The following is a 15,895-nucleotide window of genomic DNA, read 5'->3' on the forward strand; positions in this document are numbered from 1 at the left end:
TTTAGAAGTTTGACCTTGATTTGACCTTGTGACTTCAAAAATAGTTGGTTTTCCAATTTATTGTAAATTGTTGGTTTTCCACTATACAAATGATGTTCAATTTTCAAGTCAATTGGACAAAAATTGATGGGTTTTCAAATGAAAATTCATGATTTCGGAAGTTTGACCTTGAGTTGACCTTGGACCTTTTGACCTCAAATAGTTGGTTTCCATATTTAGTTACTCGATGTGCAAATGCTGTTCAATTGTCAATTCAATCGGATGAAAATTGATGGTTTTTTAGATTTAAATTGATGATTTTGGAAATTCGACCTTGAGTTGACCTTTGACTTTTTGACCTCAAAAATAGTATGTTTCCCAATTTAGTGACGATATGCAAATGCTGTTCAATTGACAAGTCAATTGGTTGAAAATTGACGGCTTTTCAGATGAAAATTGATGATTTTGAAAATTTGACCTTGAGTTGACCTTTGACCTTTTGACCTCAAAATAGTTAATTTCCCAATTTAGTGACAATATACAAATGCTATTCAAGTTTCAAGTCAATTGGATTTAAAATGGCGATTTTAGAAATATGACCTCCAGATGACATTTTACCCCAATCGATAGGCTTCTCAATTGGGACGACCTATACAACTTGGTGAAGTTTCGTGACGATCGGTTTAGAAGTGTGACCTGTAGGCCGGTGACAAACAAAGAGACACAATAACAAATGCAACCGATCAATACACTTGAAAAATCTTCGATTTTGCGAGTAACAAACGGACTCAAATGCAATACCCTCTCCTCTGGCGAGGTTAATAACATCTCTCCTGCAACAACCCCCACAATCTCAAGTTTACTGGTGACGGAAGCACATCATACGTTGCCCGCAACAGGAAACTCAACAATATTGGCTCCATCATCCAAATCTCTTGCCACTTCAACATCCTCACCCGCACACCTTCCTGAGTCCAAGCACCTTGCTGTGCCTGTCCGACTACTTTCATCTATCTCCCCTCCTCCTCCTTTCTTCTCACCTCCCTCTCAACCATCTTCCTCCTCTCTTTCACACATGCCTTTCCTCATCGCTCATGCTTCATCCACCCCAAGCCATGATGCTGTACCATCCCCATGACCATGAGTGAGAGACAAGACACAGGAAGATGGAGCCAAAAGAGTGAAGAGGGTTGTGACAAAATGGAGATGAGGGTTGAGCCGAGACTTGGGAAAGGCAACAGGAAAGCACGTGTTCTCTTGGGTGTGGGAGGTGGAGGGGGTAATGGTGTCGGGGTTAAGTCTAGAGGAGTGAGAGAGGGAGGAACAAGTTCAGAAGGCACACTGCAGGGCTTGCTTTCCTTGTACAACATTTAAATACTTTGTATGAGTGTTGTGTAGAAATCTCAGATTTTTATTCATTTCATTTATTGTTTAGAAACTGCTACTTTTAGAACAATGAAGTGTTAGAACAAAGAACTTTTAGAACTTTTAGAAACACTGATGGAATGCCAAGATCAGATATTTTCATGAAATATTCTTGTTTCTTTGTTATTATTAGTCCCCTACCGGTGTACACCGGAGGGGACTATAGGTTTGCACGTCGTCCCTCCGTCCCTCTGTCCGTCAGTCTGTCAGTCAGTCACGCAAAGAACAGTTTTCCGGACTTTTTTTCGAAACGCTTAACGCTAATGATTTCAAACTTGGCACATGGTTTCCTCATGATAAGTTACAGATCGAGTTCGAACTTCACGACGTTTCGATCATTTTTATCAAAGTTATGGCACTTTGAACTTTGGGAATTCTGATAATTCTGATGATCCTTAACTCAGTGCCATTTTAAGTTTTAATTTCCTTTAAAAAAGATTTTCTCTGCAATAATAGGACCGATTGAGATCAAATTTTCACCATAGGAGGGACTCGGTCTGTAGAATATTTTAATGGTAATTATGACGTCACAGGTCACGTGGTTCGGGCGCCATATTGTTTTTCGTGAAAACACGAAAACCCCTTTTTCTCTACAACGGCTGAACAGATCGAGGCCAAACTTTACAGGCAGAATCGCATACCCATGACAAACAAAAATGTCAGCGAGCATGACGTCATGCGTCACATGGTTTCAGAGTTATGACGTTTTTAAGCATGAACCTTTAAAACTGAGCCCCACCCTCATTTTTGATCCAATCGAGGGGAACCTTCACAGATCTGTTCAGCATGTCAATCTACTAAAATGTCCTTTCAGAATTTGCGATAGGGCACGTGGTTTGGCAGATATCGTTAATTAAACGAAAATATTTACAAAATGGATATCTCTTGTTTATTTTGGAGTTCTCCTCAAGCTGCACCGCGCGCCCTCAGCCTCGTCTCGCGAACGTCAACAGCACGACACAGCGCGCGCTTTCCGGAGGGGTGGAGCCAAGCCGAGCAACATATATATTCACATCGATCATTGATCGTGAACCGGAAAATATAATAAATTACTGATGGTTTCAGAGTTATGACGTTTTTAAGCATGAACCTTTAAAACCGAGCCCCTCCCTCATTTTTGATCCAATCGAGGGGAAACTTCACAGATCTGTTCAGCATGTCAGTCTACTAAAATGTCCTTTTGGAATTTGCGATAGGGCACGTGGTTTGGCAGATATCGTTAATTAAACGAAAAAAAATAAAAATGGATATCTCTTGAATCGCTAGTACCTCAGACCGTGAGTTGGTAATAATTTATATAATTCACACAGTGCAATACATGCAGGCTGCTCCACGGAGCGACCTTGCGGGCTTATCAACGAGGCGAGGCATGACACGCGTGTCTCAGCATACCTCAGATCAAGTTTGAAAACCAGCATCAACCGTGCATAAATTTGCATATTCGATCATTTTTGACAAAGTTATGGCACTTTGAACTTTGGTAGGGGACATGTATTGCAGCGCAATACTCAGAATGCTTGTTAATTTTGTCACACCAGTGAGATTTCCCATGGAAACAAGTTTTACCTTCGTTTATTTTGGGATTCATGCAGAAAGGCAAGTTTCATTTTGGCAACAAAGAAAAAAAACTTTCAGCAGTTGTGTCTCTCCAGAGTTGGTAAAGATTAGGTTATTGGTTGGAGCAGCACCATATATATATATATATATATATACATACACTGTCACTGGCAACTCTGTTTCATCCAACTGTATGATTCCAACTATACGACAGCAGAGCAAATTTGATACACGGAGAGTACAATCAGGATTTAGGCGGCGGCCACAGGGTTGTAAATACGTCCTACGTACAACAAACTTCTTGTAGGTACATGCTGAATAGCCAGGACGAAGGGTCGGTCGACATTGAACAAGATGTGCGTTCTTTGCTTCTCTCTGTTTGCGTCTTGCCTCCTAGCATGAGAGCTCTGCTTTCTGTGTTTGAGCTGCAGGGAGGCGAAGTGCTTGACTGAAGTGAGTGGTGCAGATTGGTCAGAGATGAGCTTGAGTTGAGCTTCAGAGCTGAACACATGTGTCAAGCCTGAGAAGGTGAGGGGAAAACTTGTAAAATACAATTGGTGTGTGTGTGTGTGTGTGTGTGTGTGTGTGTGACACGCCTTATTCTGAAAGGGTTTCTGCTGTCGTAGAATAATAAAAATGATACCCTAGAAAAGCTAATAATACTCGTAGATTTATTTGGAACAAAATTTTGTGTATTTAATCGTAAAGATGCCTGTTTTTAAAAGCCTGTCTTTCTGGCATAGAGTAAGAAGGAGTTCCTGTCAACGGAACCTGTAACGTTAATGTAGCAGTTCCAATGGTAGGACAGAAGGAACCCTTTAGAATAAAACATGGCGAACACGGAAGCAGCACACAAAATTATAATACAGTGTCGCAATACTCTTCAAAACAATACATATACATATTGTTATGTCGGTGAGGGTAGCAATATGTAGAGCCAGATAGATCTGTGTAGGTAGGTATTCGTCTGTCGCGGTAAGGAATCTGCCTGTAATAAGTTTCATGTATGGCGTTTTGTCGGTAAGGAGTATACTTGTGAACCTACCAGGAGGTTCAAGTGATAAGTAGAGTAGGGATTAAAGAGTAGCGCCCGTGTGTCTCATCTGGTCAGCCAAACCTTTGTCCCTTTTGGCACTGCACTCATTTAGACATGTAGTTAGGATCTTTATTGTAACACTAAATAAAGATTCCCTTTCGCTGACATGACTGTGAAAGACGAACAGGCAAGGAAACCAAGCCAGGGCACCGCCGATGGGTGCCGCCGCCGGTTGCACCTCTGACGGGCCAAACCAGATCGACTGCCACGCGCTATGACCACGGAACAGAGAACGAGTGTTGGGGTGGTGCGGTAGGAATGGGCCTGAGCGAGCCAACGAGTCGGTGGAAGACACCGATTGGTTGGTAGCGCGCCAAGGCTGACGTCACCGGCCAGGAGATATTAGCAAGTGCTGAACGCCATTGAGTTAGTTGGAGAGAGAGAGAGAGAGAGAGAGAGAGAGAGAGAGAGAGAGAGATAGAGATAGAGATAGAGAGAGAGAGAGAGAGAGAGAGAGAGAGAGAGAGACGGATGGATGGATGGATGGATGGATTACATTAGATAGATTAGATAGATAGAGATATGAGTAGCTCTCTTGGGTTTTGGACGTCATTCGCTCTTGCTCTGACAGTCTCTAGCGGTTCGTGCTCTTGTTTTGCGCAGCTCGCTATTAGGCACTCTTCTTCATCTTGCGCAGCCCGAGTTGAGTCATAGCCAGAGTGGAGTTCGCTTGCTTTTTGACCTCGCTTGAAGCCACGAGCCTGCGTTGGATGCATGGTGCTTTTCCTGCTGTGGGACCTCATGGTGCTGGGAGCGGTGCTTTGGGGCTTGGTGTGTGGCAGAGCTTGGAGCCGCGTGGGGGACGATACCCTGAAAGACGACAAGACAGATAAGCTCGCACACCACAGACGCAAATAACGAACGTACAGTCACCTGAAAAAGTAAGTACACCCCATGTAAAGTTTTGACTTTTTCAACATATTTCAACATACAGCTATTTGATCTTCATTTCAACAATATTGATAGATAAAGGTGATATAATATAACAAATATCATGAAACATTTACATTTTGTAGTCCATTGTATAACTTAAATAAACAAATGCAAATTTCGCATGTGGAAAAAGTAAGTACACCCTTGGCTCTCATAGGTGGTATTGCCCTCTTTGGCCGAAACAACCTCAAGTAGGCGTTTCTTATAACTGTCGACCAGTCTCTGACATCGACTGGGAGAAATTTTTGCCCACTCCTCCATGCAGAATTCTTTCAGCTGTGCGATGTTTGAGGGGTTTCTTGCATGCACAGCTCGTTTCAAATCCCCCCACAACATCTCGATGGGATTTAGATCCGGGCTTTGACTTGGCCATTCCAGAACCCTCCATTTCTTTCTTTTCTGCCATTCCTTGGTGGATTTACTGGTATGTTTAGGATCGTTGTCATGTTGCAAGGTCCACCTTCGGTTGAGCTTCAACTTTCCGACAGATGGCCTCACATTATCCTCAAGCACCCTCTGGTACAATGAAGAATTCATAGTGGATTCTATGATGGTGAGCTGCCCAGGCCCTGATGCAGCAAAGCTGCCCCAAACCATAATATTTCTACCACCATGCTTTATAATTGGTATCAGGTTATTGTGGTCAAATGCTGTCTTTGGTTTTCGCCAAACAAGTCTTCTGGTACTGTGGCCAAATAGCTCTACCTTTGACTCATGTGTCCAGAGCACATTGTTCCAGAGTGCTGGTCTTTGCCTAGGTGTTCATTGACAAACTTTAGTCTTGCCCTGATGTTCTTTCTGGACAGCAAAGGTTTCCTCCTGGCACACCTCCCATGTAGATCAAATTTGTGCAGCCTCTTTCTAATGGTAGACTCGTGCACTTTGACATCAACAGTGGCAAGAGCTACCTGTAGGTCCCGTGATGACATTCTGGGGTTCGTAGAGACTTCTTTCAGCATCTTGCGGTCTGCTCTCGGGCTGAACTTGCTGGGGCAGCCTGGCCTAAACAAGTTGGCAGTTGTTTGGAATCTTCTCCACTTGTAGATGATCTTCCGGACAGTCGAATGATTGATTTCAAATTGTTTGGAGATGTTTTTAAATCCCTTTCCAGACTCGTAGGCATCTATAACCTTTCTGAAAGCCTCAGAGAGCTCTTTTGATCTAGGCATGGTGAGGCCGCACACTTCAACAACAAAGAGCAAACCAAACTAAATGCCTGAGGTTTAAATAAGACAGGTTCCTCCAAGATCTTCTCTAACGATGTTCTAATCATTTGCACCTGAGCTGGTGCACCTGATTCTAATTTTATGTATTTGAAGTAGTGATAAATGTAGGGGTGTACTTACTTTCTCCACACGCGAAATTTGCATTTATGTTTATTTTAATTATACAATGGACGACAAAATGTAAATGTTTCATGATATTTGTTATATTATATCACCTTTATCTATCAATATTGTTGAAATGAAGATCAAATAGCTGTATGTTGAAATATGTTGAAAAAGTCAAAACTTTACATGGGGTGTACTTACTTTTTCACATGACTGTATTTCTTTTGTTAATCCATTCCTGTGTCTCATATCCGAAATCTGTGTGTGGGGACGTCCCGATTAGGATATTTTATAACCGGCTTGTGCTTTTTCCTGTTCTTGCCTTTTTCCTTTAATAAACCCTTGTATTATTTTGCATCCCCTGTTAAACCTGTGCCCGCTTGAGTTAATTTCCCTGCAGGACCAGAGCTACGTCGTTGCGCCAAGGTAAGCAAGCGCTTTTGCCGCAGCCTCCATTTTCCTTCTTCCTCCCGCGTGACATATAACCGAATCCGTGTTTGGTTATCGCCTCAATTAAAGCCGTTCCGGTCTTCCGCGGATTCTGGTGTTAACCAGGAGTCGCGCGACAATATATATATATAATTATATTGTTACGTTTATGGGGGGTGGATGAAAGAATCCCATAGGAGAGAGGTAGCTTTGTATAATTAATACCCTGGACCGAGTGATGCGTAAGAGAAATCTAGATGGACTTATGTAGGGAAACTGTAGCTTAAAGTTGTTTAATTGTTCACCACACGGGCCGGGGAGGGGGGGGGGGTGTTATGCTAATTATTGTTGGGGTCTAAGGCTAGTTTTCCCCAGTGTGTGCTTACCCTTTGTAAATTTCCCCTAATGTTTTGCTGCCCCAGCTGGCCATGCACTTCCTTTAAACAAAAACATTTACCATCAACTACAAACAGGCAGGACGCGATCGGACTAGGCCCCGCCCAGTAGAGGTGGAGAATCAGTGGGCGGTCAAGAAAGGCTGTGAGGACATGATTGGACCGTGGGATGTGGGCGGGGCAAACTGGGAGGCGAACGACACAATTGGCTCTGATGAGTGAAGAAGGAGAGTGCGCGCTCTTTTTGCTCATATGTACAAGACGCTTGCCATTTTTGGTTCAGTTGGCATCGTCGAGTTTGTGCACTTTGGAGGGGAGCAAGCGGAGAGAGAGGGTCGACAGCAGCTCTTTTATTTGGTGGGCTGGATGCCACGCTGAACATCCCTAAGCAGTGCAGGAGCCTAAAGATGACCTCTTGACTTCTTATCCACGTTTGTGGTGCTGTCGAGCGCTGCACCACCGCCATCTTGTGCCAGTTTACCAGCGGAGGGACATCGCACTCTGAGCCTGGTCCCCAGCTGCCAACTTCACAGAAGGACCCATTTGGGACACAGAGTTAAGTGCTGGCACTAAAAAGGACATTTTATTTACATTTTGTTTTCCTCTGTCGTGTTGTGGGAATCAGTCCCCTGTCGTGTTGTGTGAGGTACCGCTGTAGGAATTAGTTTTTACCACAACCTTTTATTCTTGATTTTTTTTCATTCCGTGCTTTATTATCACTAGGGCATGCCCGTACTATATATATATCGAAAATTATATCCCCCCCCCTCTATTTACATGAAATGGTTTGGTCCATTCGCAAAGCCAAAGCGAACGGCTTGCGAGTACGGTGACAATCCCCCCCCTCTATTTACATGAAATGGTTTGGTCCATTCGCAAAGCCAAAGCGAACGGCTTGCGAGTACGGTGACAATCCCCCCCCTCTATTTACATGAAATGGTTTGGTCCAAAGCGAACGGCTTGCGAGTACGGTGACAATCCCCCCCCCCCCCCCCCCTCTATTTACATGAAATGGTTTGGTCCAAAGCGAACGGCTTGCGGAGTTTGGTAAAGAAATCGCCATAGCTCGGTAACTACTTCTCCGATTAATATGAAACCTTGAAAAGGCACATCCTCAGGTCCCCAGCAATATACCTGGCAAGTTTCAAGTATATCGGACCCGTGGTTGTCGAGAAACAGCGGTCACAGACACACAGACAAACACACACACACACACAGAGATTACTGGAATTATAGATAGATTAAATTCATTGTTGTATTTTATTTTGTCCTGTTTCTTTGTTTGTGGGTTCAGGAATAAACCCGTGTTTCTTTTTGTTCAGATAAACGTCTCGCAGACTTCCATCTCATGCGCGATAACCGCCATTTTTTGGGGTGCCGCCTCAGGAGTTAAAGCAGTTCAGCTATTCGTCATCGGTGATATTGGTGATATTAATCGCCGGCAATCTTAATCGCTAGCGACACAACAATATATATACATCAGTCCTGCATACACTTGTGAATCTGAAAACCTTTCGGTTATAATCCAGTCATTATTTATCAGGGCGTTGCCCTGATGAAGACCCAACAAGGGTGAAACCAGGTCGGTAACTGTGAGTTTTGTATGCACTTGTGATAGTATCTGAACAAGATCTCAATGATGACGCACTGCTCGATGGCTTCTCCAGAGCTTGGGAGGCAAGGCATACGTACGTGGCGGTGACGTCACAGCATGCGCTCATTAGGTTGGAGAACTGAAATTATAGATTCTGATATATATCAGAATATATCTTCTGATATACAGAATATATGTATATATATCTTCTTCTTTTTTACACAGAAGGAGCACACAAACAACCACAGCCACAATGACAGCATCGACAACAATGTGTAATACGACATCCATTTTTCATGTGTTTTACTTCATTTTACATGCAAGTGAGAATGGATAAGGAGCTTGAATGGAACGGGTCCCAAGCTTACCCATTTGCTTGAGGGGTTCCGTTAGGTCTGAAGTCTGCTTGAGTTTAAGGATGGGCAGAGTGATCTTGGCATTGACATCATGAAGTGCATTCACGATGTCCGTCGTAAACTCTGCCGAGAGACTGTGCACGATTGCACTCAAGTTCTTGGTGATCTCTTTGGGTAAGAATAATACCAAAATGCTGTTGCCAGCAAGTGGAAGCCCTCCAACCTGTTGTCAACATGCAGCATGTTTGATATTCTTACTGCTGGACCTTGCAACATCTCACTTTTCAAACTTGTTTAAAACTTTATACTGTTGAATTGTAAATATCCATGTGAGAAACTTATGCTCCCACCCACTAAATAGTAAAGGCTATTGTAACTTGCTGTTGTATCTATCCACATCAGCTGCTGTTGGCTTTGTTTGTACAGTATCAATATACGAGTTCAAAACTTGTGTTCATGTAAATTTTTGCAAAACTATCTGATCATTGCATGCTGTTGCTAATCCCACTATTGGTGGACTCAACACAAGGGGGATATCATTCGGCATCTCCTTTTGTCTCCCTCCCTCCCCCTCATTCAAATCCCTGTATCCAGCCCCAAAATGAATGACCTCACAGTCCAGCTCGGTGTCAAAGCCGTATTTCATGGGCACAGAATCCTGCGTTAGGAATGGCACACGTTCCGTCCGCTCTGCATCCAGGTGGAAAATTCCATTTGTTTTCTGGAACTGCAACTCAGCTGGGATATGGAAGCAAAACAAATGTGCACAATATATATTTTAATTAACGATGTAACACACAATCGACCTCAACAATGATAATGTAATTTAATACAGATATGTTACATCCCTTTTTCTTTCAGGGAAACTCAACCCCCACAGTGACACACACACACACACACACACACACACACACACACACACACACACACACACACACACACACACACTTACATTTTTACTGTGAGTAAACTCGCATTCAATTCTGACAACTCTTCAACAAAAAAGCCTCACTCTTCCCCTCCCAATGAGTGGAGCTCGCACACACAGACACACACAGCTCCTTTTATAGCATATACAAGTAAAGCAAACAACAATATACTTTTCAGCATCATTGCTGGGAGTGCGGTTGTGTCACTGATGCAATGCCCCCTGTGCATGTAGAAAATGCTGCCTGAAACTGCTAGTTGTGTTCTGCAGACAAATTAAAGATGGAATTGTGCTAGAACTTCTTTTCAGGAGTCAGGCCATACATTTCCAATTATGTCGCACAGAGGACTCTGAGTAGCTTCCTAGATTTTGAGGTATTTCCCACTCGTGATCACAATGACCTGGAACGTGTTGACAGACTCTGTTTCTGTTAGCTGAGCCGGTGTCTGGTAAAGCATACACAGGACAACATGTCTGGAAGCACCAACTCACTATTTTACTTCTGGATCATACCGCTGAAGCTTGAGCAACATGTGTTGTAAACACACGGGAGAAGATGGGAGAGAGTTTTTGAAGGTTTCCTCAAGAGGCCTGTAGTCATTGTATACTGTTACGGATTTCCTAAACCCACCGTAGTGAAAGGACTCTGTTTCATGGATGATTGAGAGCACTTCCATCTGAATCATTGTGAAGCAACACTCTATCAGTCCAGCTGCAAGATGCCAATGCTATAGGGAAGCAGTTATGGAGCAAACAGTCTCCCACCGAGTTTTGGCTGGCGTCGGCTTTTCTTTTGACTGGCTAACTGACTGACGTCGTAGTACTGAAGGATCGGGGCTAAAATACACACTTGCTTCAGCTTTTCAGACTTCTCCTGAGCTGACTGCCAGGTGAACTCTACATTGGTCTTGCAGAGATCTCAGATGCTTGCTTACATCACTCAGGTTGGGGAAACTCTTCCATAAATACTGGACAAAACCAAGGAAACACTTGATGCCATGTTTGTCTCTTGGACACGGCATTTTCTCGACTACCTTTGTCTTGAGCAGATCTGGTTGCTCTCCTGCCGTGAGCGAGTGGCCTGCAGATGAGACTGATGTTTCCCAGATTTTGCACCACCTGAAGTTTACCTGTGGGTTATAAACTGTGGCTCATTCTATAATTTGCTTCAAGATAGAGTAGTGGTGGGTGATGTCACGACCAGTTATTAGGATGTCATCCATTACGACCGTTGCCCCTTCTGTCCCTTACTGCATCTGGTCCTTAGTGCTCTGGAATATCTTGGGTGAGCACCTCAAACCATCGGGAAGACATAACCAGTGGTATCTCCCCACAGTTTGTTGAACGTGGTCATGTACGGTGACAGATGTCCATGATTTGCATTTCATTTTCCATGAGGTCCATCAAGACAGATTTCCATGAAGCCATTCTGGGCAATTGAGCACAGAAAATACTTCAGCTCCTGGGATTTGAGCGAAGACCTCTTCAACAGTTCTCATCGGGTAGTATTCACACTTTATGCACGCGTTTAAGTCCTTAGGGTCTCTACATATGTAGCCCTTTCTATTATGGAGATCGGTTTGGTTTCAGCCTTGATCCCATCCATTAGGCACAAACAAGGTCTGCCTCTTAATTTTCTTCCCTCATCCCATCCCGGCATGGTCGACTTCTCCACAATTTCGTTTTCTGCACACATAATGATGTGTCCAACCAAAGTATGACAGTTTGTTTTAACATCAGTGCTCCTCATGTACATGGTGGTTTCATTCATACAAGCACTCATTGGTTTGTTCTTCCTACAGTCCATGGAATTTTAAAACATTTGTCTCGAACACCAGATAGGCATCGGAGAGAGTTGTAGCCATTGGCCGATATTTTAATTTTTTCTTTTTGCCCTTCTCCCTTGTCATTGACACTTTCCTGCACCTTTTTATCATGGCTGCCATCAATGATACAGTCTATGAGGATTATCCTCAGATCCTTTATACAATAGTCAGATGACAACTTCACTGGCGCCTTTGCTTCAGGTTGTTTTTTGGCTACCCTGTTGTTGTTTTTTCTTGGCTGGACATACTTCTAAAATTTGGCCTGCACTGCTTCTGGGTCTTCTTTATCTCCTTCCTCCCAAGCTAGAGTTCAGTAGATTTGACGACCTTGTTCGCCGATTCACATTCCGAGACGCCTGCTTGACGAGGCTTTGTTTGATCCACGGGTGGTGCAAACAAGACAAAATTGACGTGATCTCTGAATCGACAGAAATCCTGGTTAAGATCACGACTGTGCCAGTCGATCAACGGACGTTCGAAGTTCGATGATGCCATATTTGTGGAGACTGATGAATGATATGAATATTTTGCAGATTTCGGACACCGTATACACACTCCTGCAAACTCCATTGTGCCGGAAGTGGAAAACATTTATTGACCGGATGACTCTATAAAACCCAAAAACAATAATGTAACCTAATACCGATATATTACAAACACATCCTTGTTCAGGATTGCTCAATGTGGTGTTTGTCAACTGTAATTATACGTTATTTAGCAATCTGCAAGTTACCATTCTCTATATTAGCTTTCTTCCAAGGGGGTGTCATATTTCTCTTAAGTGGGTACACAGGTGATTAACCAAAGCATTAAACGTGTATATTGTATTGAGAACAAGGCATATGAAGGGGCCTGTCCATGAATATGAAAGGCCAGAATTTTGTGGCATGGAGAAAGGCTGCCGGAATCAAACTTGAGCGTTTCCTGCTCCATGCACCACCCTAATGAAGACCCAGTTCTGGGATCCTTTCCACATACATGGGACCAAAAGGCCCAATGGTGTGACATGCTTTGAATGCTGCTCTGCCGTTGCTTTATATGCTGCTTTTTCAGTTTGTAAGACTTACCTTGGAGCAAGGCAGCACTGAGGAGGATAAGATCAGCAGAGTCTGGTAGCTTGGTCACAGCATCTCTAACAGTGGTCCGCAGCTGTTTTCTCAGCCATTGATTCATGCGAGATAAGTCGAGCTGAGATCTTCCTATAATTGATCCCAGAGCACTGCCAAAAAGCTGTCTGTGCAATGCAACGAAGTCTTTTTTGGGACGTAACCCTGAGGGTCGTGTAAAAGCAAGAAGAATCAGAACTATCCATTCACATTTGGTTTCCACAACATGGAGCAGTCATCCGGTTTTTAATTGCAAAAGTAATGTTAGTTTTCACTTCCAATATTACATCGGTTCCTTTCTCTTGTTATGAGCCATTCAATTGAGTATTGCTCCTTCTCCTGTTTAGTATGACTAGCAGAGTACCAGGTCTACCAGGCAATCTTGTTAAAAATGTGCAACAAGTTCTTCTGATGCATCCCTTTATTTGAGCCGTGTATTGAGGCAGCAACAGCAACGGGAGTGATTGAGGCAGCAACAGACCGCTGCCTCAATCACTCCAGAAAATAAAAATAACCCGGGTTACCTCCATGAAGCAAAAAGCATGCCTTGTGCTTATGTGCATATATAATACATCATGGTTATATAGCTTAGATAAATTGTCCCCCGTCGCACCGCGGAGCGAAAGGGGGACTATGGTTTTCCCCTCTGTCAGTGTGTCCGTCCGTCCGTGCGTGCGGGCGTGCGTGCGTAAGCAAAGGACCGCATTCGAATTTGGTGTGTGGGTGCAACCCACGTCAAAATCCAAGATGGCCACCGCCATGTATGTCTGATGCCATGTATGTCTGAACCTTGTGAGCTGAATATCTTGAAAAATAATCCTCCAGTTGAGGTAATGCCTCAGCCTCCTCTGCCTTCAGAATATTCTGAGGGTAATGTGATAAATGCTGAAAATGTATGTGTTGACCAGACAGCACCTGAGTCTCTCCGGTGTTCTGAGGGTAAACCTCCATGTGAGGTTGAGCCTCCATGTGTGTCCCTTGCTGAAGCTTGTGTTGATTATGCCACCCCTCCCTCTGTGGGAAGTGGTGAGTGTGTCGGAACTAGTGATCCGTCTGTGATCGAATCCTCCATTGAGGCAGATGAGCCTTGTCAAGCTCATGGTCAGCAGGGTGATAGTGCTGAAGTCTCAGATTGTCACGTTGATGAGCCCGTTGCTTCGGCAATGGACTCTCAATGCAATGATTGTGACCAGGATGGGGGTTCTTCCGTTGCCTCACTGAGTGATGGTGAGGCCGACTTCTCATCGGAGCATGTCTCTGGAGACTCTGTCCCTCCTGCTGAAATCATGGATTTCCTCCAAAAAACTTCGCGTGAAAATTTGCGATTTCTTCGTTGACACTCACGCCTTCATTATTGGGGCTCAGGAAGTTGTACAACAATCTGTGGCCCTTCATATTTCTGATAAATCACTGAAAAGACTGAAGAGGTACCTTGTCACAGCAAGGAAAGAATGAAACCTGTAATGGCTGTGTTGCTGCCTGTGTTTTTATGAACATAGCAAGTTTGAACATTAATGGTGGGCACAGTCAGTTGCGTAGGTCCCAAACTGTGCAATTAGCCAGGAGGGAAAAGATTGATGTACTTTTATTGCAAGAAACTCGTGCCACTGCAGACTGCATGGCTGATTGGCAGCAACAGCTGATTGGCACTTGGTTTTTTAGTAATACAGATTCTGTGAGTGCGGGTATTGCTTTTTTTGTCAGTACACGTTTGTCTGTCTCCCCCCCCCCCCCCCCCTATCTTTAAGGAAATAGTACCAGGCTTTGAATACAATCTAGCCTCGAAAAATTCCACTGATAGAGATAGCCATCTAGCCTCTGTAGAGTTTGAATTCAATCAGCAACGATTTATGTTTGTTAACGTCTATGCTCCAAGCGATAGTACAGATAGAGGAACGTTTTTTAATCAGTCCTTTAATTTCCTGAGACACCTCTCTTCTGATACGCTGTTGTGCTTAGGGGGTGACTTTAACTGTACATACTTTAAACCCAACTTTAGATAGGAACAGTGCAGAGCCACATCCAGCTTCAAGTAGGCCTCTTTCCAGTATAATTTCACGGAATGACCTCAACGATGTATGGCGGCAACAACACCCAAACCTGCAGCAATTTAGCTGGTGTCGGGTTTCACTAAATCATCTTTCACTTGCTCGTCTTGATAAATTTTATATTCCTAACTCTGCTGTCAATCTTGTGACATATACGGCTTTGTCCCTTCTGGTTTCTCTGATCATTCTTTGGTTATGACAAACTTCCCTGCTAATGTCTGCTGCTCTTCTTCTGCTCCAATCGGTTCTTCTGATCATGTGCTTGTCAAAGTGGACATCTCTCTGGCCATTCTCAGAGAGCCTCCTCAGCGTCGACGAGTCTGGCATTTCACTCAGGCCGACTGGGACGGTCTTCAAGCAGCCATCAATCGTCTGGATTGGTCTCCCATCTCCACTGCCTCTGACATCAATTCTTCCTGGGAATTCTTCCAAAGCAAACTGATCTCTCTCATGCATAGATTTATCCCATCTCGCCTTCAGTTGTCTTACCCTTCCTCCCGTCCATGGTACACTGAATCTTGTGGTGAGGCAGTTGCCCTGAAACAACTTGCCTTTGCCTCTTGGAAGGCTAATCCAACTGAAGGCAATCTCAGTTCCTTCCACCAAGCTCGGAACAAGTGTGTGTCTACCCTCAGGAGTGCCATGAAGCACTATCTCTCCTCACTCAAGAATGAACTCTCAAACCTGTCTCCTTCCTCCAAATCCTGGTGGCGTCTGGTCAAATCCGTTTCTGGTGTTTGTTCCCCCTCCATCCCCTCCCTTACCTCAAATGGCCACACAGTTGACATCGCACGTGACAAAGCCGAATGCCTCAACTCTGTGTTCGCCTCAAAATCCTTAGTCCCAAACCCATCTCTCTCTGTTCCCACCTTTCCCAGTCGAACCCAACTGC

At 43.9% G+C, this 15,895-nt stretch overlaps 1 protein-coding gene across 1 annotated transcript in view; it reads right to left on the reverse strand.

The window, feature by feature from the left end:
* Positions 1-2,960: 2,960 nt before the first annotated feature.
* Positions 2,961-15,895, reverse strand: part of LOC137430352 (pigment epithelium-derived factor) — a 53,391-nt gene continuing 40,456 nt past the window's right edge. Inside the window, exons 5-8 of the mRNA XM_068121156.2 lie at positions 12,917-13,120; positions 9,706-9,833; positions 9,108-9,318; positions 2,961-3,481 (exon numbers count right to left, since the gene is read on the reverse strand). Of these exons, the coding sequence (XP_067977257.2) occupies positions 3,213-3,481; positions 9,108-9,318; positions 9,706-9,833; positions 12,917-13,120 (812 nt within the window). The 3' untranslated portion in view covers positions 2,961-3,212. The remainder of the gene's footprint in view (positions 3,482-9,107; positions 9,319-9,705; positions 9,834-12,916; positions 13,121-15,895) is intronic.

Source organism: Myxine glutinosa, chromosome 6, assembly GCF_964187855.1.
Source record: "Myxine glutinosa chromosome 6, kmMyxGlut1.1, whole genome shotgun sequence".
NCBI classification, from domain to species: Eukaryota; Metazoa; Chordata; class Myxini; order Myxiniformes; family Myxinidae; genus Myxine; species Myxine glutinosa.